The following is a 14,649-nucleotide window of genomic DNA, read 5'->3' as shown; positions in this document are numbered from 1 at the left end:
GTGTCCCGTGTGCTATAATGAAAATGACAGGAATGGGGTCACAAACACGTCCTACGGCCAGTTATATTACACCTTTCTAGCTAAAAAGCGTTACTTACAGGTCTGCGGCTACACAATAAGAGTGATGTGGGAGCATGAGTGGCATGAGATGGTTGAAAATGATTCTAACCTTCAATCATTTCTCAAACAGATGGAGTTCCCCGTTCCTTTAGACCCCCGTGATGCTCTTTATGGCGGGCGAACTAACGCCATTAAGCTCTATCACCATCTGACAGATGGAGAGAGTTTACATTACTACGATTTCACCAGTCTGTACCCCTTTGTAAACAAAACTAAAACATACCCTGTAGGGCATCCAGACATCATCTATGACAATTTTGGATTCATTAAAAAATACTTTGGCATTGCTAAAGTCAAGGTCTACCCGCCGAGAGATTTATTTTTTCCAGTTCTGCCGGTAAAACTCAACAAAAAATTAATGTTTCCCCTATGCTACACATGCGCTGTAAATTCCCAGGCAGATATTTGTGCGCATAGTGATGAAGAGCGTGCATTGTCAGGCACCTGGTGCACTGTAGAGCTCGAGATGGCGATAGAAAAAGGGTATCGGATCGCCCACATCTATGAAATATGGCATTTTCCTAAAACCACTGATGATCTGTTTGCACCGTACATTAAATTACATCTGCGGGAGAAGCAGGAAGCCTCTGGTTACCCTAGCTGGTGCACTGATGACGCCAAGAAAAGGCAGTACATTGACGCCTTTCTTGAAAAAGAAGATGTGCAATTACGCCCTGAAAATATAGCGGTCAACCCCGCTAAGAGACAGATCTCCAAGCTTTTCTTAAATTCTTTATGGGGGAAGTTTGCTCAGAGATCTAATCTAACATGTACCAGCATTGTTAGGGATCCAGATGAGCTTTTTAAGCAGCTGTTCCTGCCTTACTATGACATCTCGATGTTACATTTCCTTGATGATGACACCGCAACCATTAACTGGAAATACGCAGAAGGCCACCACACAGTCAACAAAAGCACAAACATTTTTATAGCGTGTTTTACAACAGCGTATGCCCGGCTAGAGCTCTATTCGCTGCTGGACCGGCTGCAGGAGAGGTGCCTTTATCACGACACAGATTCTGTTATTTTTGTACAGAGAGATGGTGAGTGGCAGCCGCCTTTAGGCGATTACCTGGGGGAGCTGACCAGTGAAATACCCGATGGTACACACATCACAGAATTTGTATCCGCGGGCCCCAAAACTTACGGGTACAAACTCAACACGGGTAAAACTGTCTTAAAAGTTAAGGGTATAACACTAAATGTTGGTAACTCTCAATCTATTAATTTCAACAGTCTAAAAGATCTAGTTCTGGACTACCCGAGCAATTCTGACACAGATACGCAGAAACGTATTGTCGTACAACAGCCGTCCATTGTAAGAAATAAAAAGTGCTGGGAGATTGAAACGAGGCCGTTACGCAAAACACAAAAGTGCGTTTATACAAAGCGGCGACTAATTGACGATTTCACAACCCTGCCTTTTGGGTATTAGCAGAGTATTACGCCGATGGATACACGCTTGCAACACCCATTCTCATGCATTCTAGCGGGACCGTCTAATTCTGGGAAGAGCTATTTTGTAAAACAGCTGCTGTATAATATTGAAACTAATTTTTCTCAGAAGCCTGATAATATTGTTTGGTTTTATTCGTGTTGGCAGAAACTATATGATGAAATCTCTCTCTCTTTTCCCCACGCCAGATTTGTGGAGGGTCTGCCGAATACATTCGTAGATGATGAATTATTCCCGCCGGAGAAGGTGAATTTGGCTATTGTTGATGACCTCATGGAGAGTGCTAGTGAAAATTGTGAGATAGAAAAAGCCTTTACCAAGTATGTGCACCACAGAAATCTCAGCATTTTCTACCTGGTTCAAAACATATTTTGCCAGGGCAAGAAAAGCCGTACGATAAATTTAAACACAAAATACATGGTGCTTTTTAAAAACCCCCGAGATAAATTACAAATTTTAACTCTAGCTCGCCAGATGTATCCCGGAAAAACGCGTTTTTTCCTAGAAGCTTTTGAGGATGCCACGCGGGAGCCTTATGGGTATTTACTTGTAGATTTGAGAGCTAATACCCCTGAGGAGCATCGTTTAAGGACCGGCTTGTTTCCACCAGCGTTGCCCGCGGTTTATGTTCAAAAGAAAATCACTTCTAAAAAGTGAATTTTACCCGGGTATCAGACATTCCACGCTGTGTGCGTTGTGCTGTAAAGATGTCTGAGAGACTCCGTCGTAACTGGGCTCTCTTAAAAACTCTGGTGAAGGCAACCCCGGCTGTCCGAAAGTCTATTTTGCGCAATGCGAGCAATGATTTAATTACAGCCATAGGCGAGATTGCTTTAAACATCTTAAAAGGCAGGATTCCCCTGAAAGAGCGGCAAAAAGGCATATTAAAGAAGTGGCGTAAAGCTATAAGAACCCTGAGCGACAGATCGCAGCCCATAAAGAAAAAGAAGCGGCTACTAAAGCAGGCCGGCGGGTTTATCGGCCCTCTTTTAGCTTTTGCAATCCCTATAATAACAAGCCTGCTCGCGGGAAGATAATGGAGCATACAGAGAAAATGTATCTAGTCCCCAAACAGGAGCTAGACAAACTAAGACCCGGCGCTACAGCTAACATACGCGACAGCGTTATTCAACGCCTTGATGGCGAAATTAGCGACATTTTACATCGTCGTGACATTCCAGATGATGTGAAAATTAAGATGTATAGCGCGGCGCTACAAAGATACTTGGTGCATACGCGGCAGAGCTCAAAAGAAGTAACGGCTTTAAATCTCGTTAGCCCTCCTGATCCTGGTCAGCAACAATTGTCAAATACCGACTCTGATAAAAATCGAGAGATCGCTGAAATTGTCAGCCACATAAACCAGAGATATAAAAAGAATGCTGAATTTTTACTAAACAGGTTACTACAGAATAAAAATGTTACAGACTGGAATAATAAAGCTGAATTTATTTTCAAAGGATCTGTAATGCCTGGGTCTAACTTACTGGATTTGGTACGTAGTACTACGCAGAGTCACGCTCTGACCGGCAGAAATTTACCGCCGGGTTGGGAAGCATTTATGCGGGCTATGGCCGAGCTAAATATACCGTCTACAGTTGTTGGTAATCCCACTACTAGGAAGCTTTTAGACGAACTAAAAATTTCCAGCAGCGAGACACACGCTGTATCTACGCCGCAGAAACTATCCCCTACGCCTCGTACAGTCCAATCTTTACATTCCCCGCCATTAGGCACCACACGTGGAACTCTGCTACCTAAAAGAAGGTCTCTACCGATGCTGCAAACCCTGTGGCTCACGATGTAAAGAGTGTGCTTGATAAATATGAGCGTACATGAGTTGTAACACCGTATTATTTTTGTAAGAAACGTAATGATGTATATTCAAGCGATACTGTTTATTTTTTGTAAGAAATTTGTTGCTGTATAACCAATGTGTTATTTATTTTGTGCGCTGCAGTGTTGAAAATGTATTTGAGCTGTGTTTATTTACAATAAATATCTTTTACTTTTTTACAATACCCTGTCGTTTGCTTTTTTTTTTTTTTTTTTTTTTTTTTTTTTTTTTTTTTATAAACGTATAAAACAAATAAAACAATTACGGGGATAACAGGCATGTTGTAACATGCCCAGGGGCATGTTGTAACATGCCCCGGGGATAATATTCATGTTGTAGCATGCTCGCATACATATATATAAATATAAACTCTAATATAAAACAGTTACAGGGATAACAGACATGTTGTAACATGCCCGCATACATATATATAAATATAAACTCTAATATAAAACAATTACGGGGATAACAGTCATGTTGTAACACGCCCGCATACATAATGCGCGCGTTATCCCCTATAAATATATAAAACAATTACGGAGATAATATTCACTCTATTAACAAATTAAATTATATAAAAAGGGAGGGGGAGCTGTGTGGCAGCTGCTGTTAGAAGACAAGGAGGACAGCTGTCAGGGGGGAGGGGTTACACACTTTGATACAGCTTGATAGGGGCGTGTCCACCTGTCAAATTGAGTTTGACGAGTTATATGAATGCTCCACTACTGGTATCAACACGATTGGACTGGACCAAGCGCTGTGCGACTCCTCAATGACTCCTAAGTCCAACATTGCCCTCACTTCCCGGGAGACGGCTTCACGGCGGGCCTCCGGAATCCGGTAAGGCTTCACATGGACTGTAACCCCGGGTTCTGTGACGATCTCATGTTTCACCAGCTTAGTCTGGCCAGGTTTTTCCGAGAAAAACTGTCGGTTCTGCAACAAAAACTGCTTCACCTCAGATTTTTGTCGTTCCGAGAGAGTCTCGGCAATCTGCACCTCCGGTACGGTAGGTGCGCAAACCGGGCGGGGTATATCCACGGCTAGGGCAGAGCGGTCTTTCCAGGGTTTTATCAGATTCACATGGTAAATCTGTTCTGGCTTTCTTTTACCAGGCTGGTATACTTTATAGTTCACTTCACCAACCCTCTCCATGACCTCAAAGGGGCCCTGCCATTTTGCCAGAAATTTACTATCCACCGTAGGGATTAGGACCAACACCCTATCCCCGGGTGCAAACGTACGGACCTTGGCGCCTCTATCATAACTTTGCCTCTGGGCTCCCTGGGCCTGTAACATATGTTCCCTAACAAGGGGCATGACAGCAGCAATCCGGTCCTGCATTTGCGTTACATGGTCAATCACCGTTTTAAAGGGAGTGACTTGACCTTCCCAGGTTTCTTTTGCGACGTCCAACAGTCCACGGGGACGACGGGCATATAATAGCTCGAAAGGCGAGAATCCTGTGGAAGACTGGGGAACTTCCCTAATGGCAAACAGCAAATAGGGTAACAAGTAATCCCAGTTCTTCCCGTCTTTGTCTATCGCCTTCCGTAGCATTTGTTTTAAGGTTTTATTGAACCGCTCAACCAACCCATCTGTTTGAGGGTGATAGACAGATGTACGCAATGGGTCTATTTGTAGGAGCCTACAGAGCTCCTTCATTACCCTTGACATAAAGGGAGTCCCCTGGTCGGTGAGTATCTGTTTAGGAATTCCCACCCGACTAAACACTTGTACCAACTCTTTAGCAATCGTTTTGGTAGCCATGTTTCGTAAAGGGATGGCTTCCGGGTAGCGAGTGGCATAGTCCACGATGACGAGAATATGTTGGTGCCCACGTGCGGACCGGGGAAGGGGCCCAACCAAATCCATCCCAATTCTCTCAAATGGGACTCCAATGACAGGGAGAGGTACCAAAGGGCTACGGAACAGAGGTTTAGGCGCGGAGATCTGGCACTCTGGACAGGACTCACAGTAGTTACGCACATCACTATGTAAGCCGGGCCACACAAAACAATGGGATATCCTTTCTGTGGTTTTCTGCACCCCCAGATGTCCCCCCATTATATGTCCGTGGGCCAGGTCCAGTACCTTCCGCCGATAAGGTTTGGGTACCACTAACCGTTGCACAGTGTCCTCCCCTTTTTTCTCTACCTGGTAGAGCAAATCATTTTCAAGTACCATGTACGGGTATGCTAGCCTGGTGTCAGGTTCTACGGGTACCCCATCTATTATTTTTACGTTTTTTCTAGCTGGAGCCAGAGTAGGATCTTTCATTTGCTCGCTGTGAAAGTCATCCACCTGGACTTCCAAATCTGGCAGGCAGGGGGCTGGATGGCTACCTGCCCCCGCCTCTCGCTGAGTTTCCTCAGTTTCCTCAGTTTCCCCCGCCATAACTGAGAAGGGGTACTGAAGGTTAGATTCACTAATCTCCCCAGCTGCATCTTCCTGTGGGGTCTCCTCCAGGAGCTCGGGACCTCCAGATAGCATGGGAGAAAATTCACGGTTACAGCTACCGTGAAGGAGCAACTGATTCTCCCACAACTGCCAGAAATGAGGAAAATCCCTGCCCAGGATTATATCATGTAACAATGCGGGAATGAGTCCCACTTTGTGTTGCACCGACCCATAGGGAGTGGAGATACATATGACCGCTGTAGGATATGAGCAGGTGTCACCATGCACACACGTTACAGAAAATTTATCAGACGGACCAGATGGAAGTGCCACCAGACTGGCTTTCACCAGAGTCACCACACTTCCAGAGTCTAGCAATGCCACAACATTTTTCCCATCTACAGACAATTCACACAGGTGTTTCGCTGTATCATTTTGACCCGCATTCACACTTACTAGCCGTGTAACCAAAGACATGCGTTTCTTAGAGTCCGTAACGTCGCACTGCATGGGTTCAGTGGTAACAGGACAGTTCGCAGAAACATGGCCCTTCTCATGGCAACGGAAACACCTAACAGGCCCCCTATTGAAACCAGAGTCCGACACCCTTGATCTCGGGGTGCGAGCAGTCCCGTGTTCCTCCCCCACAGTTTTTGGCGCAGTCCCTGGAACAGTCTTACCGGTTCCACGAGGAGGAGGTACAGTTCGGGTAGTAGCGGTATCATCAGGAAGTCCTTCCGCCACGGAATAACGCTCCACCAAGTCCACCAATTGATCCGCTGTCGCGGGATTTCCTTGGCTCACCCACTTTTTCAGTGCCGGTGGTAGTACTCTCAGGTACTTGTCCAGAACGATCCGCTGGATTATCTCCGGAGTTGTCAGTACCTCGGGTTGCAGCCATTTCTTTATCAAGTAGATCATGTCGAACATCTGCGATCGCGGCGGTTTATCTGGCTGATAGGTCCACTGATGTACCCTCTGTGCACGGACAGCCGTCGTCACACCCAGCCGGGCCAGGACCTCAGCTTTCAGCCTCTCAAAGTCCTGAGCGACTTCCGGGTCCAAGTCATGGTAAGCTTTTTGGGCCTCACCGGAGAGAAACGGAGCAATTAGATCGGCCCATCGTTCCTTCGGCCACTTCTCTCTCAACGCCGTCCGCTCAAACGTGGTCAGGTACGCCTCAACGTCATCTTCTGCGGTCAGCTTTTGCCAGTACCGACTCACATGGATTCTCCTGGACTCTGCTTCCGGGTTAGCCTCAGGCATGCTCACCAGGCGCTGCGCCACCTGTTGGAGAAGCTGACGGTCTGCAGTCGTCACGTCCACCAACTCCTTCAGCTGTGCGGCCATCAAGCGATTAGCTTCATGCTGTGCGGCAGTGGCCTGCTGCTGTACGGCAGTGGACTGCACTAGGGCTTTCACCACGTCTTCCATACTGTCGCCTGTGCCACGGAGTGCCCGCGTTCTCCACCACAATGTAACAAAACACTCCGGGATCGCCTTTGCTGGGGTCAAAGGTCACGTGGTTTGTGCATTAAACTCTGAGGCGACAGCAGGTTTCCAAGTAGACTGACCTCAGGTCAGATTTATTAAGTGAAAGCAAATACAGAAAACAAATCATAAAAAGAAATCCTTGCCTGTCCGGCGCTAACTATACAGATACGTTCCTAACTAACAACTGGGGGAGCTTCTCCCACCCAGCTAACATTACATAGATCATGAGCATAGCTCTCACTCACGTTTGTCTCACACAGACAGGCATTCTGTGTGCCCCAGGCTGACGCCTGTTTCCTCCAGCTGGTCATCTTTTAAACCTGCACTTATTAACCCATGAGTATGCTGAAGACACAGAGCAGCCTAACTCACATAGGACAGGTATCTAGGCGAGACATACCTGCCCCCAACTACCAGACCGACATGACTCTTACAATATGAAGGACTAATTTCCCGCTGGTCGATATGGGGGTTAATTGGGGAGTTAGTCCTTTCTAATCAATTACATGTGCTGTTGTGATAGATATAAGGAACTGTTTACTCTATGTTTGTATGCCTTTGAGGAAGGGCTGTTTTTAGTGAGTCCGAAACGGGTCAGGCCTATGGGGGGATCCCCATGATGTTGTTTTTTTATCACTGAAGATGTTTAAACAAATAATTTTTTAATGAAAAAGGATTCCTGTGCCGGAAGTCTTCTATTTCTAACTTCAGAAGGATATTTTTGTGTGGAAACTTCCTGAAGAAAAAGCCATGAGCTTCGAAATGCGTTGAATAAACCACCCGAACACCTTATAACTATATCTGGGTCCATTATTTGTCACAGCAGCGCGGATTTTATCCACATTTATCTATCTACTATAACGTAACTTCAGAAGGTGACAGTGGTCAGAATTGTAAAAATTGGTTTGGTCATTAAGTACCAAATTGTCTCTGTTACTAAGGAATGAATTTACCACGTTCACAATGCAGTAAAAATGACCTGGCAAAATGACTTTCCAATTCTGTATGATTACAGAGATACCAAACATGTATAGTTTGTTTTATTAGTTAAGTGTAAAAAAAAAAATAATAATTACATGTATTGCCATTTTTTAAGACCCGTAATGATTTAAATTTTTGGTCGATTGGGTTGTCTGAGGGCTTAAATTTTGCACCTTGAGCTGACATTTTTATTGATACCATTTTGGGATAGATATGCTGTTTTGATTGCCTCTTATTGCATTTTTTTTGCAGTGTTGCGATGTCCGAAAAATGTAGTTCTGGCATTTAGATTTTTTTCTGATTACACCGTTTACCGATCTGGTAATTTAGTTTTATATTTTTATAAACCAGACTTTTATGGACATAGCAATACCAAATATGAGTATTTTGTTTTATTTCTTTATTTTTTAATTGGGTAAAATGGTGGTGATTTGAACTTTTACATTTTTTAAATTTGTATTTAATAGTTTTAAAACCATTTTTTTTTTCACTTTCTACTGTATTTGTTTAGTCCCTTTAGGGTACTTTAACCTGTGATCGTCTGATCGCTTGTAGTATGCTCAGTAATACTACAGTACGGCTGTGTGTAGCAAAAATCACTGTCTCCTATGAACATTAGCTACAGACTGGCTTTCACAGTAGAATGGTCATGGCAGTCACATGGGTCTTCAGCAGACCCTGTGCTGTCATAGCAATCCATTGGTTCATGGAATGACGGTCCCTCCCTGCTGGCGCACAGTAAATGCCGCTGTCAGAGATTAACAGCAGCATTTAACAGGTCAACAGATGAGGGCATCTCTCCGCTGTTAGAGGCAGATGACGGTTGATTATCATGACCAACATCTGCCGGGAAATGTCAGGGAGCCAACATTTGACGTAACTGTACGTCATATGTCGGTGAGGGGTTAAGCTTAAAAAAATTAAAAAAGAAGAAGTAGCAGAAAATGCGTTATTATGCATGATTGCCAATAGTATGTGAGATTCTGAGTCTTTGATATAAAGACTACTACCCTTTTGTTCAGCACCTTTTAAGATTCAAACAGTGCTGAAATAGAAAACCCATCTGCATACGTTGTTGTGGTTATCCTATTAGAAGTACCAACTTACACTTACAGATCTCTTTTTTACAAGGATTATGAAGAGCAAGTGGATAAAAAAGACAGAATTATTAAAAAACTCCAAGATCAAATCAAAGCTCTAACAAAAACAATGGAAACAGGTATGTATTTTAAAACACCCACTGTTACATATGAATATCATACTAAGGGTGTATTATTATTAATGATGTTATTATGAGTATTAATAATATGAAAAAATATTTCACAGAAAACCAAACAAATATGCCCAGTGTTTTTAAGGATTACTTGGGAATGCTGGAATTCTCATCGGATGATGAAATTAAACTCATTGGAAATCTAATTCTGGGTAAGTGGATTCATCGTCTCAGTGTATTTCTTTATTAGAAAACACAAGTAAGATGTGTAACTACATCTAATTGTTCTAAGCAGGCTCAGCACTGGTTGAGAAGTAATTTCCTTATTCACAGCATCAGCAAGATATTGGTCATCCTCCAAATGATGGCCTGTTCAGCAAGTGCTTTAAAGGAAATCTATAAGATCATTTTCATTTATGCTACTCCTGAAATAGTGTTTGGGCAGCCCTATCTGAACATGTAACTCTTGCTGTAAGATTCTGAACCTAGCGCATGCCGCAGGTCTTACTAGTCCAATCTTTCAAAATCGGGTGCACCTAGTTCTGCATATAGTAATGAGTCATCAAAATGCAAGCCTATCCAAGCCCATCCTATTTTTTTACACTCCTCTCTGTCGCTGACATCACTACGTGTATCGTGGACACTGAGTGCAGTGCATGTGCTGGTTCATTTTCTCTTTGAAACGCCCATTGTATGTTCTGCATAGTCGATATGTAGAAGAGTACTACCGGCGAGTCAGTGGACAAGTGGATTGCTTTGTTACCAGAAGATAAGAGAGAGAGTATCTGGGGAGAGGCGTGATGGAGAGAGTGAGATACAGGTAGAGGTGTGATAGAGAGAGTTTCTGGGAGAGGTGTGATAGAGTGAGTTACGGGTAGAGGTGTGATAAAGAGAGTTCCTGGGAGAGGTGTGATAGAGAGAGTGAGTTACGGCTAGAGATGTGATAAAGAGAGTTCCTGGGAGAGGTGTGATAGAGTGAGTGAGTTACGGGTAGAGGTGTGATAGAGAAAGTGAGTTCCTGGGAGAGGTAGAGAGAAGACGGAGGTATCACTCATGCGCTGCTGGTGAGATCGTAAGGTTTAGCTGTCTTTTTTGGCATTTTTTGCAAGAGACACAGCATAAAAGACAGCTAAACCATACAGCCTCACCAGCAGCGCATGACTGATACCTCTGTCTTCTCTCTGTATTTATGGTCGTTTCCTTGACCGGTAACTGTGCAGCAGCTGTTATATGCCGATTATGTGTTGCTATTCAGCAACCTTGCAAGGTGAGTGTATTCTCTCCTTCACCTGACACCCCTTTGTCATTGGATAAGACCCTATTGCAGTATTTCTTTCCCAGTTTCTTCTTTCCACAATTCCTGAGAGAGGTGTGATAGAGAGATAGTTCCGGAGGTAAGGAGTGACGAAAATACAGAGAGTCCCAGAGGAGAGCTCTGAGGTAGCGAGAGAGAATGATTGTGAGGAGCTGTGAGGGAAACAAAGAAAATGACGGAAGAGAGCTGTAATCGAGACATACAGATTAGCGGAGGAGATTTGTTTTGGAGTCATACAGAGTACCGGAGGAGACCTGTGTTGGAGACATAGAAAGTATGGGAAGAGATCTGGGAGGAGGGCATAGACTGCACCAGAGGAGATCTGTGTTGGAGACATACAGAGAGTACCAGTTAAGATCTGTGTTGGATACATAGAGAGTTCCGGAAGAGATCTGCATTGGACACATAGCGAGTACCAGAGGAGATCTGTATTAGAGACATAGAGAGTATGGGAGGAGATCTGGGTTAAAGGCATAGAGAGTACCAGATGAGATCTATGTCGGACACTTAGAGAGTTCTGGGAGAAATCAGAATTTGACACAGAGAGAGTGAAGGAGAAGATCTGTATTAGAGACATAGAGAGTACCAGAGATCTGTATTGGATACATAGGAAGTACCGGAGGAGATATGTATTGGAAATGTAGAGAGTATCAGAGGAGATCTGTGTTTGAAAAGTAAAGAGTACAGGAGAAGATCTGTGTTGGAGACAAAGAGACTATCGGAGGAGATCTGTGTTGGAGACATAGAGATTTCCATAGGAAATCTGTATTGGATACATAGGAAGTACCGGAGGAGATCTGTGGTTTGGAGACATAAAGAGTACGAGTGGAGATCTGTATTTGAGACATAAAGAGTAATGAAGAAGATCTGTTTTGGAGACATAGAGAGTACCAGAAGAGATCTGCATTGGAGACATAGAGTAGCAGAGATCTCTGTTGGAGACATAGAGAGTAATGGATGAGATCTGTGTTTGAGACATAAACCGTAACGGAGGAGATCTGTATTGGGTACATGGAAAGTACTGGAAAGTATCTGTATTAGAGATACAGACAGTACCAGAGGAGATCTGTGTTAGAGTCATAGAGAGTACGGAAGGGGAGATGTGTTGGAGACATAGAGAGCAGGGCAGTAGTTAGAGCATGGCAGTGATGTAAATAAAATGAATATTTATTATCAAGGGGAGAGGGCAGCAGTGGAAAGGGCATTTAATCACTATGATTGACAGCATGTAATGTAATTAATTTCTTTTTTGGATCCTTACAGAGGATAGCAGGTGAGTAGAGAGAAATTAAATACATGGATGGAAAGAGCTTCACAAGAGGTATCATATGATTATATCAGTTTAAGGCTGGTTTTACATTTGCCGTGTTTTTGCAATCCCATTGCATTTCTATGGGGCTGCAAAAATTTGTAGTAGCGGCATACGCCGTAAGGGCCTTATTTACAGCCGTGAAAAAATATCGAGCTTGCTCAATATATTTAGCGGCTTACGGACATGGGCCCCATTGAAGATCAATGGGGCCGCAAAAACAACAGAAGGTTGTTTTTTTCCCAATACTTTTGCTATAGTATTGGGAACGTGGAAAACGGCGATCCGCAAGTGTTTTGCTGTCCGTTATTGCGGCAGACCTTGAAAATTGCGGCAATACAGCCCACAAAAAAGACCCACAATAACGGGCAGCAAAAAACACGGTATGTGTAAAAGAAGCCTAAGAAAGAAAATTTATGGAGTTTTCTCCTACGCCTCATTGGGGGACACAGGACTATGGGTGTTATGCTGCTTGCCACTAGGAGGACACTAAGTAAACACATAAAGAATTAACTCCTCCTCTGCAGTATACACCCCCTGACTGGCCAGTGATTACCCAGTTCTTGCTTAGTGTCTGTAGGAGGCACTTGGGTCTGTTTTCAGACCCCACCGTTTTTTTATTTTATTTTCTGTAAATTTTTATTTTTTAGTTAACGGAGTGAAGGGGGCAACTGATTCCTTTCTAGGCTCCGCTCTCCCCCGAACCATCAACAGGCGAGCACGGCGAGTATACCTCCCAGTACCTCTCCTGCGACGACTGGGGCATCCCTAATCTACGCTAGGGTGACTGTTCCTATACGGTCCCAATCTCCCCCTGTAAGATGGCGAGCACATAGAGTATTGGCTCTTATGTGCATCTCCCGAGCTCCACCGCAATCAAGCCCTGACCTCGGCGTCACGTAGTCCCCACAGTAGCCTTAAGTCCCCTGCGGCAGGCACAGTCGTAAGTCCCCTGCGGCAGGCACATATGAAGATGAACAGACGCTCTCCATCCCCCGGCAAAGGGAGGATCGATTGAGCTTATTCCCTCGCAATGGAGGCTGCATCTCTGCTTGGTGGCGGTGAGTAGTTATCTTCCTCATGCTGCCTGCGTGGGAAGGTGTGGACCGGGTCCCTGGGGAGAGGTGCCGCTGGCTGGACGCCAGCGGCGATCACTCGGCGCTACGTCGCAGCCCGCTGGCGCGCTCTGCGGGCAGGCTCCATAAAGTTAGTCCCCGGCTTTTTCAGCCGGACTAGGCCGCAGTTAAAATCCCCGCCCACCGCCGGAGCCCCGCCCACAACTCAGGCGCTTCTCGCTCTGAACGATAAGAGCCCTACAAATCTCGGGCGCCATCTTGGGACTCTACTTCTGCGGGGAAATCGGCCAAAAACGCTTCTCTCTTCCTCCCAGGGGACACAAGCACAGGACCATGGGTGTTGTGAATTCTGTTCTCGAGCTCCCTCCTGTGGTTATGAATGGTACTTCGGCGAGTTCTGTTCATGGACTCCCTCTGGTGGCTGTGAGTGGAGCTGCTGGTTCTGAGGTTCCTTCTCCAGCTGATCTCGTTTAGGCCTTGGCTGGCTGCTCTATTTAACTCCACTCAGATCGTTACTTGATGCCAGCTGTCAATGTCTTAGTACTGGTTCAGTTCTCTTGGATCTTTCAGATGACCTGTCTACTTCAGCAAAAGCTAAGTCCCCGCTAGCTTATTTGTTACCACTGTGTTTTTGTCCAGCTTACTATTATGATTTTATCTTGTTAGCTGGAAGCTCTGGGATGCAGAGTGGCACCACCGCGCTGTGAGTCGGTGCGGTGGTTTCTTTTGCACACTCTGCGTGGTTTTTTGTTAGTTTTTTATGCTGACCGCAAAGATACCTTTTCTATCCTCAGTCTGTTTAGTTAAGTCTGGCCTCCTATGCTGAAACCTATTTCATTCCTGTGTTTGTGACTTCCATCTTAACTCACAGTCAATATATGTGGGGGCTGCCTATTTCTTTGGGGAATTTCTCTGAGGCAAGGTAGGCAGTATTTTCTATCTTTAGGTGTAGTTAGCTCTTAGGCTGTGAAGAGGCGTCTAGGCAGAGTCAGGAACGCTCCACGGCTATTTCTAGTTGTTGTGATAGGATTAGGGGTTGCGGTCAGCAGAGCTCCCACTTCCCAGAGCTCGTCCTGTATTGCTAGTTTGCTCATCTGGTCATTTCTAGTGCTCCTAACCACCAGCTCAACATAACACATGGGTAAGCTGCTCCACACTATAGGGAAAAGCTTAATCCCTTCTCTGCACCCATAGACCTGCTATCGCAGCTAATTGGAGTGAATAGCATACACTATGTCTCAATCTAAGGAGGCAAAAAGGAGCAATAACTGTGTTTTTTACTTTATGTGCTACTTGCAATTCTGCTTTGCCACGTGCCCACAATACTCCTTTGTGCCAGAACTGTGACCCAGCCTGTGCGCAGCCGCCCTCTGCCCCCACATCCAATGTCTCCGGCGAGCCTGACCCTCCTGAGTGGGCCGCTTCCTTGTCACGATCTATGGATTTTT

At 44.9% G+C, this 14,649-nt stretch overlaps 1 protein-coding gene across 1 annotated transcript in view; it reads left to right on the top strand.

The window, feature by feature from the left end:
* Positions 1 to 14,649, top strand: part of MYO5C (myosin VC) — a 425,456-nt gene that overhangs the window by 358,509 nt on the left and 52,298 nt on the right. Inside the window, exons 33-34 of the mRNA XM_077263765.1 lie at positions 9,420 to 9,507; positions 9,615 to 9,713. Of these exons, the coding sequence (XP_077119880.1) occupies positions 9,420 to 9,507; positions 9,615 to 9,713 (187 nt within the window). The remainder of the gene's footprint in view (positions 1 to 9,419; positions 9,508 to 9,614; positions 9,714 to 14,649) is intronic.

The sequence above is a fragment of the Ranitomeya variabilis genome, chromosome 5 (genome assembly GCF_051348905.1).
Source record: "Ranitomeya variabilis isolate aRanVar5 chromosome 5, aRanVar5.hap1, whole genome shotgun sequence".
Classification (NCBI taxonomy): domain Eukaryota; kingdom Metazoa; phylum Chordata; class Amphibia; order Anura; family Dendrobatidae; genus Ranitomeya; species Ranitomeya variabilis.
Note: the sequence above shows the minus strand (reverse complement) of the source record. Positions and strands in the feature narration are given on the sequence as shown.